This window comes from Coregonus lavaretus (genome assembly GCF_964263955.1).
Source record: "Coregonus lavaretus genome assembly, chromosome: 18".
NCBI classification, from domain to species: Eukaryota; Metazoa; Chordata; class Actinopteri; order Salmoniformes; family Salmonidae; genus Coregonus; species Coregonus lavaretus.
In genome coordinates this window covers 20071097-20087911 of record NC_140005.1, presented here as the reverse complement: position 1 = coordinate 20087911, position 16815 = coordinate 20071097, and the positions used below count along the sequence as shown (strand labels likewise).

General features: G+C 46.7%; 1 protein-coding gene across 1 annotated transcript; it reads right to left on the bottom strand.

Moving 5' to 3' along the window:
• Positions 1-12707: 12707 nt before the first annotated feature.
• On the bottom strand, positions 12708-15973 carry LOC311145492 (protein archease-like). Its single transcript, XM_084181744.1, has 7 exons — positions 15766-15973; positions 15296-15320; positions 14911-15032; positions 14683-14765; positions 14199-14251; positions 13859-13895; positions 12708-13559 (listed from the first exon to the last, which is right to left on the bottom strand). The coding sequence occupies exons 1-7, from the start codon at positions 15845-15847 to the stop codon at positions 13473-13475; spliced, it is 489 nt and encodes a 162-aa protein (XP_084037870.1). The 5' UTR covers positions 15848-15973; the 3' UTR covers positions 12708-13472.
• Positions 15974-16815: the final 842 nt, after the last annotated feature.

Genomic DNA, 16815 nt, shown 5'->3' with positions numbered 1-16815 from the left:
TCTTGGCCATAGTGGAGTTTGGAGTGTGACTGTTTGAGGTTGTGGACAGGTGTCTTTTATACTGATAACAAGTTCAAACAGGTGCCATTAATACAGGTAACGAGTGGAGGACAGAGGAGCCTCTTAAAGAAGAAGTTACAGATCTGTGAGAGCCAGAAATCTTGCTTGTTTGTAGGTGACCAAATACTTATTTTCCACCATAATTTGCAAATAAATTCATTAAAAATCCTACAATGTGATTTTCTGGAGAGAAAAAAATCTCAATTTGTCTGTCATAGTTGACGTGTACCTATGATGAAAATTACAGGCCTCTCTCATCTTTTTAAGTGGGAGAACTTGCACAATTGGTGGCTGACTAAATACTTTTTTCCCCCACTGTAGTGTGGTCTACAGCTTATCATGAGGTACTCTACCTCAGGCGAGCAATACCTCGAGACTTCTTTAATATTAGACATTGGCACCAGCTGTTATTGACAAATAGACACACACCCCCACCCCTCGTCTTACCAGACGTAGCTGCTCTGTCCTGCCGATGCATGGAAAACCCAGCCAACTCTATATTATGTGTAGTCGTTCAGCCACGACTCGGTGAAACATAAGATATTACAATTTTTAATATCCAGTTGGTAGGATAGTCTCGATCGTAGATCATCTAGTTTATTTTCCAGTGATTGCACGCAGTGGCGGCTCCTGAAAAAATTCTCAGGGGGGGCAATTTTTCTGATGATTTAGGTGACCTACACACATTTTAAAAAAGATATGTCCAGCAACAACATGAAGACAGGGGCAGCATATAAGTCAATACCAGAAGCATTTATTGACTGATCTCAAAAGTGTTGGCTTACCAGGGTTGGTGGAGCCCTCAGTTTCATCTTTGCCTCGCAAAGCTAACTCAAACACTCCGCAAAACTTCACACACTGGATTAGCCGGCTGAGGATGTGGCGGTTCTTGCTAATGTCGTAGTAAATATATTTGTTATAGTGAATATGGAATATGATATGTTGAGTAAAATGTTGTGCTAAGATCTATTTAGGTCAGGAGCTGGTTATAAGTTCTGTTCCTATCCAATAACAATGGACAAAAGGGTCCTATCTTGTCAGCCTTGTCAGTTTCAGTTCTCCAGTAAACTTGTGATTATCAACACTAACCTCATCGTTGTGGCGGCGGACAGCTAGCCTGTATCCCTCATCCAGTTGAGTGGGAATGTTCACTCTCCCCAAAGCAGACAATCTCAAACAGCTATCCATGTGGGTCTTTGACAGCTCATGTTTCTTAATCTTTCCTGAAAGATGGTGCATGTCCGTTACACACCAGTCGCTGTCCAAGCGGTGCTGTCTGCCGTGCCGCCTTCAGGGTGAAAGAGTAAGCAGGGGGTAGCAGAAGACTGCATTAGCTACATCGCAGCCTGCTAGCCAGGTTTTTCGTTCGTACCAATTTTTGGAAAATCCTCGGGTGTAGGACTTCCCCCCTTTAGTAGAAACCTGTTGAATTATTAAATTTGGTCTGGGAGGTCCTAATTGTTTCGTTGCCAATTTATCTTCATTTGTTCGCCGACAAAAAGGAACTTCTTTCAAAGACACAATCGAGTTGCACTGAAGCCTAGCCATTTTGATAGTAGTAGTGAATTGATTGACGAGGCTACCCGCTCTTTTCTTAGTTACGTTCATGGTTATGTTACGTATGACGAAAGCGCGTAAGTGCAAGCCCTCAGAAACCCATAGAGATTGTATTGAAAGCTCTGATATTTGAAAAAAATAGATTTTACATGGGAGTCTATGACAGACTTCTGGGCGATTTTCAACCTGACTGAAATCGCCCCAAAAGGGGGGGGGGCCATTTGAAGCACGACTTTAGCCTGATTGGACATTTAGTGGAACTGTGGCAGATCAGACGTCTAGATTACAACACTGATAACTACTGTTGCCGTGATATAATTGATTAGAAAAAAAATCCCTTCCTTTTCCGGTTTGGCAGTGCGTCGCCCATATCGCCCTATTGAACACACCGCCCCTGATTGCACGTTGGCCAATAGAAAGGATGGTAGAGGCAGTTTACCCACTCGCCGACGAATTCTCACAAGGCACCCCGACCTCCGCCCCCTGTATTTCTTAACGTGAATATCCTTCGTGTTGGACTCATTAAATACAAAATATTTGTCCAGTTCGAGGTCAGTAATCGCTGTTCTAATGTCCAGAAGCTATTTTCGGTCGTAATAGACGGTAGCAACAACATTATCTACAAAATAAGTTACAAACAATGCGAAAAAACTAACAAAATAGCACAGTTGGTTAGGAGCTTGTAAAATGGCAGCCATCCCCTCTGGCGCCATTATAATGTATTGCTAGATTGATGACTAAAACCATAGTGAAACAGTGCAAGACGGCTGTCAGCGCAACTGGTTTTAATAGTCTTTGTTGAATCCCAAAAAGAAAGTCCTTATCCAGTAAAGAGCAAACTTACTGTTGAGAGCAAGATTGCTAAAAATAGCTCAGGATAATTCAGATCACTGCAGCAGCAGCTCCTGTAAGTAATTAGGATGCTGTCTCACACTATCTTCCCGGCAGTACTATTAGTCTGTCCCTGGAAGAATTACACACAATGGATCATGTTGGAGATAACTAATCAATTTATACAAAGGAACCTGTAACCAATTATTTGTCTGACTTTGCCAAGTGAATGGGAAAACAGCAGTGTTCTCAGAAGCAGCTCTGACAATAACCTGGCATGCCTCTTTAGCAGGAGTGATTTCTCAAAGCTAAACTCAACCAAAACAGCACTTAAAGGCCAACAATGGCCAGAGAATAGAGTAAAATAGAGATGGAAACAGAGGAGTAAGCAGTCTTTAGACTAGATGTGGAGAAATATAATCTCCTTTACATATATATTTTACACTGAACAGTATCATCTTTGTTCTTGCAAATGGCACATCGATGGAGGCCTGCTCGGAGTATCAACAAAGAGGCCGTAACTTGATCTCTCAATCTGTTGTGATCTGGACAGACTGTGCCGGTGGTGAGCTATTGTGGCTGTGGCTCTCACCAAACAGTGCCAAGGGGACAGTCTGGTCTCTCTGAGGTTGGATAAACAGTGATATCTCACCACAGCTCAGCCCTATGAGACGTAATGGTGTCTATGGATGGAACTTCCCCTTAGGGTTACAGTTTTAGCCAAAAGATCAGCCTGAGGACACACTGATTGAATCGTGCCACAGGGAACCAACCAATGACACTATTGATGGAGCGCAAACAGAATTAGGCAGTAGAGGATCAGATGGATTTGTGCTGTTGCTCTCAATGAAGAAGCCTAATGGTGGGAAAGTCTACTCTAGAATGTTTCCACTGTTTCAGTATTATATTCAGCAATGATCTCTGCCAGTTGTTACAGTAGATATTGAAAGAGCTATTCATAGTCTGATATCAGTTTGAGATTATAACTTTATTCCCAGGCTGTGGCATGTTGTCTAAAGTGAACAGCAGACAAGACAAATACCTAAATACACTTAATTAAAATGATAGGCTGTGTGTGAGGTGGAAGCACGAAGGTGGAGTATATTTATGACGACAATATAAGATACAGAGAACCATCCAACGTATACGCAGGGAGTCAGAAAGCAGGTGCAGAAGGTGAGTTTAATATGAAACCGATACAAAAGAACATGGGACGCATACTGAACGTGAGAGAAAACCAATGACACCTAAGGACTGATTACAACTGAAGGTTAAATAAAGGGGGAGTAATCAGGGTAGTGATGAAGTCCAGGTGTGTCTAATAATGGGGCGCAGGTGTGCATAATGATGGTTGCCAGGTGTGCGTAATAATGGGTTGCCAGGACAGGTCGTTAGTAGACCGGCGACGTCGATCAACAGAGCGGGGGAGCGGGAGTAGACGTGACACAACGTGTATATAAATGTTTGGGAAATTGGCAGTATTGAATTACACACCCCACAGGGCACAGATGTCAGTGCAACGTCTGGTTTTGATTTACATTTGATTGAGTTGTCAACTAACATGAATTCAACATGAAATCAAAAAATGTTAACCATGGTTAAAAGCTGGGTGAAATAAATAATTTAAAAAATCCCCAAATCCCTTTACGTTGATGACTTTTTGCAAATCCAATCAGTTTTCCACGTTGATTCAACGTCATCGCATTGATATATATTTTTTGAAATGACATGTAAACAATATTGATTCAACCAGTTTGTGCCCAGTGGGGTTGTACGATCCCTCTATCAGTTTGTCTCTCTCTCCTGTCCTTTTCTCACTCATTTGATTTCATAGGTGTTATTTGTGTTCTCTGCATTATTAAAGACCGTGTCACCCAACATTGAATGAACAAAAACCCACGGGCCCACACGGGACCGAGAGGGCAATTAAAAGCTTCCTGTCACACCTCTTCCACTAATACAGGCAGGAACAAGCTCCTCTGGTCTTTATATTGATTTGACTAATGCCCTTTTAGAGTGCATGTCTATGTTAGGGAATTTTAAAGGGTTTAAATACAGGGCCCTTGGGGGAAAAGATGCACACACAAGTTACGTTTTGAGGTAGTGCAACGTACATATTGATTGCAGTGCATTATCTATTGAGGAATTTACGTCAATGCTTGGGATATCATTGGTATTGTGATGACCTGACTAGATCATAAAAGAACAACTGTCCAGACAGAGGATTGAGTTTACGAATGGACGGTTTATTAAACCAACTTTACACAGGCTACTGTTTGGCCGTAGCCCACGCCAAATAAATGAAAGATAACCCACAAGCCAATCGTGACCTTCTCTTGTGAAGCCCAGACGTAAAAAGAGAGAGAACAAAGGCTAAACCTGGTCTTAACTTCCAATGCTCCATCCCCCTGCCCAACCCCCCTCCACGCCACTCCGCCAACCGCCAGGATGCCCGGCATCAGAACACTCCAGGCATTCCCGTGATTGGCAGATAGCAGGTTGATTGACATGTCGGACCCCGCGAACACTGGCTACTGGTAGGTACAACACAACCATCTACTAGCCTAACACATAACACACAGCTGTCTGTGCGGGTCGCTACACAGCCCCCCCACCACAAAGTCCCTCATCCCCGAGGGAACAAACAAAGTCTCTGAAGCGACCCGGAGGTCTCCTTTGCCTGCGTGGCTGTGATGGCCGCAGAGTGCCCCTCTGGGAACCAGGGGATGAAGGCAAGGACATGGGGGACAAGGAAGCGGGAACGGGTAATACAGTCCGTGGCTCTGGGGAACCACGCGGTGACACAGGGGGAGTGGGCTGTCTGGAGCCTTGTCTGCGGCACCTGGGGGTGGGTGCCTGGAGAATGTCATTGCCAGAGAGGGGAATTGTGGGGGTTCCTGGGGTTTGGGGAGAAGAGGCCCCTCTATATGGGGCTAACCTGTCCCGGTGCAGTGTCACCTTTCTCCCCCTGGGAGGAAGCTGCACCCGGTAAACAACCTCCCCTACCCTCTCCAGGACACTGCAGGGTCCCACCCAGTGACTGTCCAACTTGGGGCATCTGCCTTTTTTCCTTAGCGGGCTGTAGACCCAGACCAGCTCCCCAGCCACAAAGTGCCTTCCCCGGGTGTGCACGTCATAGTTCCTCTTCTGCCTCACACCTGCATTCAGCAGCTTCTCTCTGGCGAAGGTGTGGGCTGTCTCCAGGCGGTCCTGGAGTCTCCGGGCATAGTCCGGCCCCGGGGAAACATGAGGGCTATCCAGGGGCCGACCAAACGCCATCTCCGCAGGGGTACGGATCTCTCTCCCCAGCATGAGGAGGGCAGGCGTGCAGGAGGTGGAGTCTTGGACAGCGGAGCGGCATGCCATGAGGACCATAGGCAGGTGCTTGTCCCAGTCACGCTGGTGTTTGGAAGAGACGATGGCCAGCTGCTGTCCAAGCGTTTTGTTGAAGCGCTCCACAAGGCCATCACTTTGAGGATGGAGAGGAGTAGTGCGGGTCTTGTGCATACCCAGCCTCTCACACATGGTGGCGAACACACGGGACTCAAAGTTTCTGCCTTGGTCGCTGTGGATGGACTCTGCAGCTCCAAACCTGCTGAACATCCCCGCTGTCAGGGCGTCGACGATGGTCTCTGCCTCCTGGTCAGGCAGAGCATAGGCCTCGGGCCATTTTGTGAAATAGTCCATGGCCGTGAGCACCCAGCGGTTTCCACTGTCTGTGGTGGGGAACGGCCCAACTACATCCACTCCCACCCTCTCCATGGGAGCCCCCACTGGGAACTGTTGGAGCTGAGCATGAGAGCGGCCTGGGGGGCCCTTTCTCGCTGTGCAGTTGTCACAGCGGCGGCAAAAGTCCTCTACATCCCTCTTGTGCTGCCCCCAGTAAAAGCCCTGACGGAGGCGGCGCAGTGTTTTTGTGACCCCAAAGTGTCCAGTCCCCACCCCCCCATGAGTACTCTGGAGCACAGCCTCCCGCAATACTTTTGGGACCACCACCTGCCACCTCTCCTCCCCCGTAGCTGACTCCTTCCATGCCCGCTGTAACACGCCATCAGCCAGCCGCAGTCGCTCAAACTTTGACCACAACCCTTTGGTCGCGAGTGAGAGCGCTGTCACCTCTTCCCATGGTGGCCTCACCTGCGCCTCTACCCACTGTAGCACTGGCTGTAGGTCTGTGTCCCGTCCCTGCTGCTGCCCCCATTCAGCCACGTCGACAGTCTGCAGCTCACAGCAGACAGGCCCGCTCGCCCGACACACTGTGGCACAGACCCCCTCCTCTGCACACAGCTCTCTCTCCCGTCCCTCTCTCCGTTCACAGTGGCGGCAGCCGTCTGCAGTACAGGGCCGACGGGACATGGCATCGGCGTTGGAGTGGCGTGCCCCTGCCCTGTGCACCACCGTGAAGTCATACGGCTGAAGCTCCTCCAACCAGCGTGCCACCTGCCCCTCTGGCTCTCTGAAAGACATGAGCCACTGGAGAGCAGAGTGGTCAGTCCTTACAGTAAAGGGCAGACCACCCAGGTAGTACTTGAAGTGTTTGACGGAAGCCACAACAGCCAAGAGCTCCCGCCGGGTGACACAGTAGCGGCGCTCATGTTTGTCAAATGTTTTGCTGAAGTACGCCACCGCTCTCTCCCCCTCTGGCCCCACCTGGGCCAGCACCCCACCCATGCCCACATTGCTCGCGTCTGTGTCCAGGATAAAGGGCAATGTGAGGTCAGGGGGGGCGAGCACGGGGGCCTCGATCAGTGCACGTTTGAGGGTGTTGAACGCCTCTTCACACTCCACTGTCCAAGTGAAAGCCTTGTCCTTCGGCAGCAGGCGGTTCAGTGGAGCAGCAACGCTTGAGAAGCCCCGTACAAACCTCCTGTAGTACGAGGCCAGGCCCAGGAAGCTCTTCAGCTGACGCTGGTCGGTGGGGGTGGGCCAGTCTCTGACAGCCGCTACCTTGTCCTCCATGGTGCTGATCCCCTCCTTCCCCACTCGGTGGCCCAAGAAGGACACCTCTCTCCTCATGAAGTGGCACTTCTCGGGGTGGAGCTTCAGACCTGCGGCAGCCACCCTCTCCAGCACACACCGTAGCGCCCCCAGGGCTGACTGGAAGGAGCTGCCATGGGCCAGGATGTCATCGAGGTATACCAGACACTGCTGTCGGGGGATGCCATCCAACACCCTGTCCATCAAACGCTCAAAAGTAGCTGGAGCGTTGCACAGGCCAAAGCACAGGACCTTGAACTGCCAGTGTCCTCTGTTAGTGGAGAACGCAGTTTTGGCTCTGGCCTCTGGGGAGAGGGGCACCTGCCAGTAGCCACTGCGGAGGTCTAGTGAGGAGAACCAGGAGGACCCCCTAACCAGGTCCAGCGACTCATCGATACGTGGTATGGGGTATGAGTCCTTCCTGGTTACCTCATTCAGCCGCCTGTAGTCCGCACAGAACCTCAGCTTGCCCCCCTTCTTCGGAACCATGACGACTGGCGCCGCCCAGGGGCTGTCTGAGGGCTCAATGAAGTCTGCCCGCTGCATCTCCAACACAGCCTTGTCTGCCGCCTCCTGGCGTGCCAGCGGGATACGGCGGGGACGCATCTTGATAGGTCGAGCATCACCTGTGTCGATCTCATGCTGCACCAGATTAGTCTGACCCACCTCTTCCTCACTCAGCGCAAAGCTGTCTCTGAATTCAAACAGAAACTGCCTCAACCGTTCCTGCTGCTCGGGGTCAAGACCAACACAGTTCCTCCCCCATATCTCCCTCACTGCAGACAGTGTCCTCTCCCCTCCCATCTGGGGTAGCTGGGCTGGGGGGGCGCGGCCCGGGCTCACAGAGGACTGTGTCGTGGAGGTAGCTGGGGGAATGTAACGCAACGCCGTAGGTGACAGGGGGGCTGGGGAAAAGTCACACCCAGATGTGGGGGAGGGGGGGCAGCCATGAGTCTCTGCTGCTTTAACTGTTGGAGTAAAGGGTTTGTTGGGTTGAGTGAATGTGACATTAGGGGCCATGGTGACCTCCGGCCCTCCCTGGAAGCTCAGTGTGCCCCTATTTAGGTCTAACTGGCAGCCTGTGCTCCTAAGAAAGTCCAACCCCAGGATACAAGGGTCCTGCACAGCCGCCACCCACACAGGATGACGCACAGTCCTGCCCCCTACTGTCAGAGTCATTATTCCCTTCCCTTTCATGGGTGCCAGCTCACCTGTGACTGTGCGGAGCTGCACAGTTGTAGGCTCACACTGAGTCCAACCTGGCACAATATCTGGCCTCACCAGGGTTACTGTGGACCCAGTGTCCACCAGGGCGGAGCAGGGCACCCCCTCCACAGTGACAGGGACATGACAAAAGTCCCCAACACAGGTCCGGCCCACCACAACAACAGGCTCCATCCGCTTGCCCTCGTCTGCTTCTGGGGGAAGTGGAGCCTTGCTTCCCCGTCTGTGCCGGTGGGCTCCTCCTGAAGAAGATGGTGGTTGGGATAGAAAGCCAGGGGTCCGCACTACCCGGTCTATGCGGACCCCGAGCCGTTTCCCTGAGCTCTGGGGGACATGGGGCAATCTCGGCGCAGATGGCCTGGCTGGCCACAACCCCAGCAGACCCTGGGACCAGGGCGTGTGTTTCGTGCCGCCTGTAGCGACACAGCACGAATGAGTTCTGTCATTTCAGCCACCCATGCAGGCTTTTCCGACTCAGGATGAGCCAGCTGGGTCTGTATGCGCAGCTCCGTAGGAGAGAGCGCCTGTATGAACTGGTCCCGTGCTAGCTCGCTCTGCACGGAGGGGGGCATGTGAGCATATGCACGCCGAGAGAGGCTCTCAATGTCATTAGCTAGCACCCGTAGAGGCTCTCCAGGCTGCCTGCGTCTATTACTCAGTTCGGAGCGCAGTAGCCCGGGCTGTACACACTGTCCATAGCGCCTCCTCAGTGCTCCCACTAAAGCACCATAATCACGTCTGTCCTCGGGGCTAATCAATATCAAACAGGCCAGAGCTTCATCCGTGAGGCATAAAGCCAACTGCAGTGCCCTATCTTCATCCGACCACCCCCTAAAATGAGCTAACAGTTCAAACTGAGCATGAAAAGCTTCCCAATCCGCCTTACCGGAATACTTCGGGGTCTTAACGGATACGAACGCAGCCGGGAACTGGGCGCCGCCATGTTTGTTTACATCCTGAGCCCCAGATTCCTCGTCCCGCCGCGTCGACGTCACCCCTTCGGTCCGCCCACCAGAATCCGCGCGAAACACAGTCGACGAAGCACTCATGCCCGCTTCAGCCGCCATCACTCTAACGTCCTCCCTCAAGCGGCCTCTGGGCTCCGATGCCCTGGCGATCTCCTCAGCCAGAACCCCCGACGTCCATGCACACGCACCTCCTTGGCCATAATCGTCCCCTACCTCCCCCTTCACTTTCGGATTCCCTCGAAGCATCTTCAACCCCCGTTCTCACCTACGGTAGCTAGCCACAGAAGTCAGCTAGCTAGCTGGCTAACTTTTATCAACGTTTTTACTTCTGACACCAATGTGATGACCTGACTAGATCATAAAAGAACAACTGTCCAGACAGAGGATTGAGTTTACGAATGGACGGTTTATTAAACCAACTTTACACAGGCTACTGTTTGGCCGTAGCCCACGCCAAATAAATGAAAGATAACCCACAAGCCAATCGTGACCTTCTCTTGTGAAGCCCAGACGTAAAAAGAGAGAGAACAAAGGCTAAACCTGGTCTTAACTTCCAATGCTCCATCCCCCTGCCCAACCCCCCTCCACGCCACTCCGCCAACCGCCAGGATGCCGGCATCAGAACATTCCAGGCATTCCCGTGATTGGCAGATAGCAGGTTGATTGACATGTCGGACCCCGCGAACACTGGGTACTGGTAGGTACAACACAACCATCTACTAGCCTAACACATAACACACAGCTGTCTGTGCGGGTCGCTACAGTATATAAATAATTGCGGTATATAATTAATGGCACAAGAGGCTAATGGAATAGTCTGTATAATCAATGCTATAATCAGTGCTTTGCATTACTGTATAATGCAGCAAGGTACAAGGTAACTCTATTTTTTATTTGACGCTAAAGTGACTGCACCCTTGATTCAGCAAAGTATCTATGTTTCTCTCTCTCGGATGCACACATACACATGCACACATTCACAGAGAGACACAGAGACATATGGGAAGATCTTGAATCTCAGGGGGAGGGAGCATTCACATTGAAATGGGGAATAGAAGCTCTGAATCAATATCACAGCACACCAGCACTAAGCTTTAAAAACAAAACAAAATGTCTCTGCACACTAAACAGCCATAATGTTGATCTCAGAGAACAGAGCATTCCGAGACTGACTTATGTAAAAAAGGGGAAGAAGAACAAACACTCCTTTTGTTCTTTGAATCATCATTGAAATCAGCCTGACTACAGTAATAACAGTGTAATCAAGACAGAACATGTCATGCAAAATATTTAACATTTCAAAGGGAAGAGAGAAGTTCTTTGTGCTATTTTGAGTTTCATCAGAATGGGCGCTATAAAAATTCTGAGTCAGTTTATCTTGGACTTGTTGTTTATCTTTGTTTTTGTATATCCATTTTTCTCCACAGAGTAGGATGTCAGAGGATCCTACAGTATGTAAATGGTACAGTCAAATAGCAACACATCATCAGTACAGTGATGTGCAAGGACAATGTCATTTTAGTGTACTAATCTCTTTTCAATCTACTTCCTCCACATGTAGCTGGCTAGATCTGATTTGCAGGCCTAATTTATTCTCCACAAGTTAACATGCACCTACTGTACTGTCCATTTGTTATTGTGAAGCAGAGCAGGACTTTGATTAGCAGGATTCTCCTCATCTCTAATGGTCAGAGAGGCCGATTCCCAGAATATGAATGAATGAAAGACTGTTGGGCTCTGGGAGAGACAAGACAAACATTGGGCAGCACAGTACACCACCTCTTCCCTCTTCCTCTGTTTAGGAGTTGAAAGGGTGGAATATCCTTAAGCAAAGCCTTACATCAATACATTATCTTCATTTTGATGGGGCCAATCAATCACCAAGTAGTGCTGTGCCACCGTAAAGCCGTCTCTGAAATGTTACTCTTCTGCCCTCTAGTGGACATAAATGTATACCGCAATGTATACCGCAAAGATGTCTGTGGCATTGTACTATAGGTTAGATTAAGGTTGTGTAGGTAAAGAATAATGTCTCAAATACGGCAAAAAAGGGAAGATAAAGTAGTTAATACCAAAACATGCATTCATACTTATCAACTTGTTATGTGTGAGATCCGTACATAACCACAGCACGTCTCCATCAACTAGTTATTCCAGTTCCTCCTCAATTCAGTTACCTCCTCAATTAGGACATTGGTATGAGAACAAATAGCAATCCTTTTGGAATAGTAATTTCAGATCTTCTTTGCCAAAAGTAATATTTCCTGTACATATCTTCGCCAGGTAGAAAGGACACAAGTCTTCTAATCCAATGTTTGATTCACAAATTCAATAGAATGTTCTGATACACTCCCATAACACCCCTCAATGAAAATATCACTCCCTCCATTGATAACAGTTCATCACTGGGGGTGGAGTTTCCTCTCCCAGGAGAGGATTTAGGGAAATAAACTTCAGTCTAGCAGGTGGCATCAGATTTTAAGTTTTTCCATCATTTTGAAATGGAGCAGCCAAATCAAATGTTTATGTCGTCAGATTTGTGTTTGGTCATTTTTCCGGGTGGATGCACTGTCGAAGTTACAAAAGCTGAAGCTGTTATTGCACTTTCTGTGTGTGTACTCTTTCTTTCTATTGGATTCATTGATAATAATATAATAATATGCCATTTAGCAGACGCTTTTATCCAAAGCGACTTACAGTCATGTGTGCATACATTTTTACGTATGGGTGGTTCCGGGGATCGAACCCACTACCCTGGCGTTACAAGCGCCATGCTCTACCAATTGAGCTACAGAGGACCACATGTTAAACACCATTGAACCATTATTATTGTGTCATAGATTAAACAATTCAGAAAGCCTGTATGACATAAATTAGTATTCAATGATGGTCCAATGGGGTTATAGAAAAGGTTTGCTACCATGATGTTGAACATGTCCATAAAGTATTCTTCTTCCAATGGTCTGTATGGTTAGAAGCCTGATAAATGTCATCATAGGCAACACCCATGTTTTACTAACCTTTTTCAAGGGTATTTTAGGATGTTGTTTACCTCACACTGTGGGGATCCTAAGCACCAGCAGACAGAAATGACTGAAAACATTATTTATTATTATTTATTTTTAGTCATTTAGCAGACGCTCTTATCCAGAGCGACTTACATGAGCAATTAGGGTTAAGTGCCTTGCTCAAGGGCACATCGACAGATCTTTCACCTAGTCGGCTCGGGGATTAGAACCAGCGACCTTTCGGTTACTGGCACAACGCTCTTAACCACTAAGCTACCTGCTGCCCCATGCACCTTGAAGTGTGGAAAAGGTTTTATTACAAGGTAATTTGTGATTTGACTATTTACAATGAGTAGTGCCCAGCATGAATCCTTTAGGTATCTTTACCACTGAGAGAGGTGCGGCAATTGAAATGCTTTAAGAAATATCAACCTGTAAAAATACAGTACATAATCCCAAAAATATGTATTAGTCCACAAGAAGGGGTATACATTCATGTTTAAGTTCCCTAGTAGTAGGCAAACTAGATTTTGTGTGATGATTCGGTCTTGTCTTGAAACTTCTGAGATTAATTTGGGATACTTAAAAATTATAACAAAAAGCTAAATTATTGGCATTCCTCAGTAAACTCTACTCAGACACCCAGATTACTCTGAGCAGTTATAATCAGCATGTATTACGACCAGGTGTGCTTCCTGATGAGGCAAACATCACACTTCACAAGCTCATGATCAAAACCTATGCTACTGCCCTTAATTATTTAATCAAATGTCCATTCATCCAGGCACATAGAGGTATGCTCTGATAGTCCTGTTCCCTTCTGAGACAGTTCCTCTGTAGAAAATCCTCAAATGTCGATGATGGCAAAGATCTCAGGCTTGTCGATGTCATGGACCTGCATGGCTGAGTAAGTGATGGCCTTCACCTCTGTCCCCTGGAGAGACAATATACAGATGGTTTAGTTACACTAAAATACAAACATTAGTATTCAGAAATGACTCTTCTCAATCAATGAAAACAGTCTGATAAGCCTAATAATAATAATCATGCATCTAGTTTTAGTAATATAATTCAAATTTCAAAACAAACTGTTTTGGATACACATCATTTTCATCAGGGCATAAACAGTAATTATGTCTTATGGACAGGATAGAGTCAGACAGCAGACCTCTGTGTGGTCAGTTCAGGCCAGAGATGGTGAAAGATTATCAGGATTATCTCCCATTTGCTTACCTGTGGATGCTTGACCAAGCTGAACTCTTCTCCCCACCTACAACAGCAGAGGAAAACAGAATGATAGGCATGGAGGGAAGCTGAGAACAAAACAGAACTCCAGGCATAGGAACTAAGGGAGGGAGTCATGATAACATGCAACCCATGTCTTTCTCAGGGGTAGAAGAAAATCTAATAACCTAAAACCAACCCACCATATCCCCTCACACTGTTTAACCTAGGAGTAATGCAAGTGGCTCAAAAGAGGATCAATCACATGCAAGTGTAAATTAGTACCACCCAGTGATCAAAAACTGTAAAAACTATATCCTGATGTGTGTGTAACTTTAGATCAACTTACCCAATGGAGCGGATTTTAAAGTGCATCCTGTCAATGTGCAAAACCTTTACTTCCTAGAAGACAGAAATTACGTTAGGCAATACCTTATTATTGTAACTGCTAAATTAAATTGATAGTTGCCACGATGTCTTTTTTTATTTATTTTTTATTTTTTAAAGCTTAATACATTTGAAGCAGGAGATATTTGAAGCAAACAATGGCTCATTGGTAATTAACTGAGCTGTGAAGAGGGATACAAGATAAATACACACTTGTGGTAAATGTAATGACATGTTATCTTCCAGTTGTAATTATGTTTCAAACCTAATACATTTTTTGCAATGCAATGATGTGCATGCTCCTATGCCATCACACAATTATACTGACAGGCACCAAGAAAGCTAAACATCTATTGATGTCTATTGATGGGGGTAAGAGAGAGAGAGAGCTCTATGAAGTCCCACTGGCTAACATGACTTATCATTATTATATTGAAGGCCCTTACTCTGGGAATGAAGAACAGATCTGCACTGAATTTGTATAACCAGTCATCTAGGAAGTGGAAGAGAAGTGATTCCATGTCATCACCTGGTCAAGAAACAGAGAGAAATTATAAGAATGTATTGAATGCAATGGTATTTCATATATTGACCCATAAATGAAACAATCTGCTCCATGAACTCTCCCTATGAGTATTATGCCTGTTTTTAATCCATCTGTAAATCCATCTCACCTTCTGACTCCACTTCTACTGTGTCAATGGGCTCAACTGTCTCTGTATCTGTCATGTACCCAAACATTGCCATGGCACACTGCTCAAAGGCCTCCTCCAGCGAGTCTCCCCAAGAGTGGAGCCTAGGAACATACATAAGAGTGATGAGTCGCAATTTGTAAGTCGCTCTGGATAAGAGCGTCTGCTAAATGACGTAAATGTAAATGACACAGATGCAAGATAAAGCCACTGAGTGGGGTGAAGTCACTGATCGCTGCTCTAAGGTGCTCTGCAGTATCAGGTAGGCTTTGTGAATTTCACAATAAAGGTGTAGCCAGTAGCCACCATACACTGTTTATGGGTAGTAGCAGCAGTTGCTGTAGTTAATGTAATGTAATCCACTTACTGTACATCAGCAGTGTGGTCCAAATCTAGAGAGAAACCAAATGACAAGATCAATGCATCAATAACTCATGTTTTGGCGCCGATTACGTGGATGTCGATTAAGGCAGACCCCTGCACCTCTCTGATTCAGATGGGTTGGGTTAAATGCGGAAGACACATTTCAGTTGTACAACTGACTAGGTATCCCCCTTTCCACTGTACTATACTACAATACAGTATCGTGGGCTATAAGGTAAACATTCAATCCAATATGTCAGGGTATTCATCTACTAGGCCTACAATATCAACGTGTCAATTAAGCAATTTTTGTTGGTCGAGCTCGGTCTCCTCCGCTAAACATACTTTTCCATTGTACATTTCAACAAAAACCCATTTATGTTGGTGAACAAATCAGACCAAAGTTAGCTAGCTAAAGTATAGTTAATTTAGCCATCAAGCATGTTCATAACATTAGCTAGCTACACAACTCACATTCATACTTCTTGTTGATCGCTGGGTATTTTGACTTGGTAGCTTTCTGTGACTCTGTGAGATCAAGCTCACGATCATCCATTGTCGACGACTTTAGTTGATTTGATCCCTAAAATGCTGAAATGTTAGCCTTGCTAACATACGTACTACGTTCTTAACTTGAGTCATACCTCAGCGATTGAGTCGTATGCCGCGTTTACGTGCTAGTCGGAACTAGGAAACTCGAAAATGTCGTATTGGCTAACTGGTTGTTCTTCGATGAGGTTTAACGGCGGTTGGCATCCAATATGTTGCATTACCGCCACCTACTAGACTGGAGTGCAACTCCCTTATATTTATATTTTTATACCCTACCATCTAACACCACACTCACAAATGCAAAAAATGTTTTTTATTAAATTAAAACCATCCTACTCCACTATTTAAAACTATTTATTCCTACCTCATGCCCTCAACCTGAAAGGATGGGACATCACCACTTAACACACCCCGTAACTCTTAAATGTGACATTTTAGTCATTTAGCAGACGCTCTTATCCAGAGGGACACAGTTAGTGAGTGCATACATTTTTCATACTGATGTCAAGTCTCGCACACCCAAATACCTCTCTGCAGCTGCCACCACAACCTCAATTTTCTTCCACTTCTGTTCCATCCCTGCAGTACAATTAATAACCATTGCTATAAATACTAAAAATCAAATTTTACTGAAACATCACTTCTTGGCCTATCCCTCTGTACTGGTACAGATCTACTACTCTCACTACTCTCCCCCTTGACCTATCTTCCTCTACTTTCTTCACTGCCTCAGCATATGACAACTTCTTCACTACTCTTACCCTGGAAACCTCAATCTGCCTCTCTCGCACGGGACATTTCTGATCCCCAGCCCCATGGCCACCCCTACAATTAGCACATACCACTACTTTTCCAAATGCTACACATTCCTTTATTTCATGCCCTTCTGCACACCTTGGAACCTACCTCCTACACACTGCTGCCCATAAGTTTGACACCTGTAACATCGTAATGTGTCGGCACATAAGCTCA

Coding starts and splice junctions, on each gene's coding strand:
- LOC311145492 (XM_084181744.1), bottom strand. CDS start 15,847: ATGGATGATCGTGAGCTTGATCTCACAGAGTCACAGAAAGCTACCAAG. Junction 15,321..15,765: donor GATCAACAAGAAGTATGAAT/GTGAGTTGTGTA, acceptor GTTTCTCTCTAG/ATTTGGACCACACTGCTGAT. Junction 13,560..13,858: donor GCTTGGTCAAGCATCCACAG/GTAAGCAAATGG, acceptor TTGTCTCTCCAG/GGGACAGAGGTGAAGGCCAT.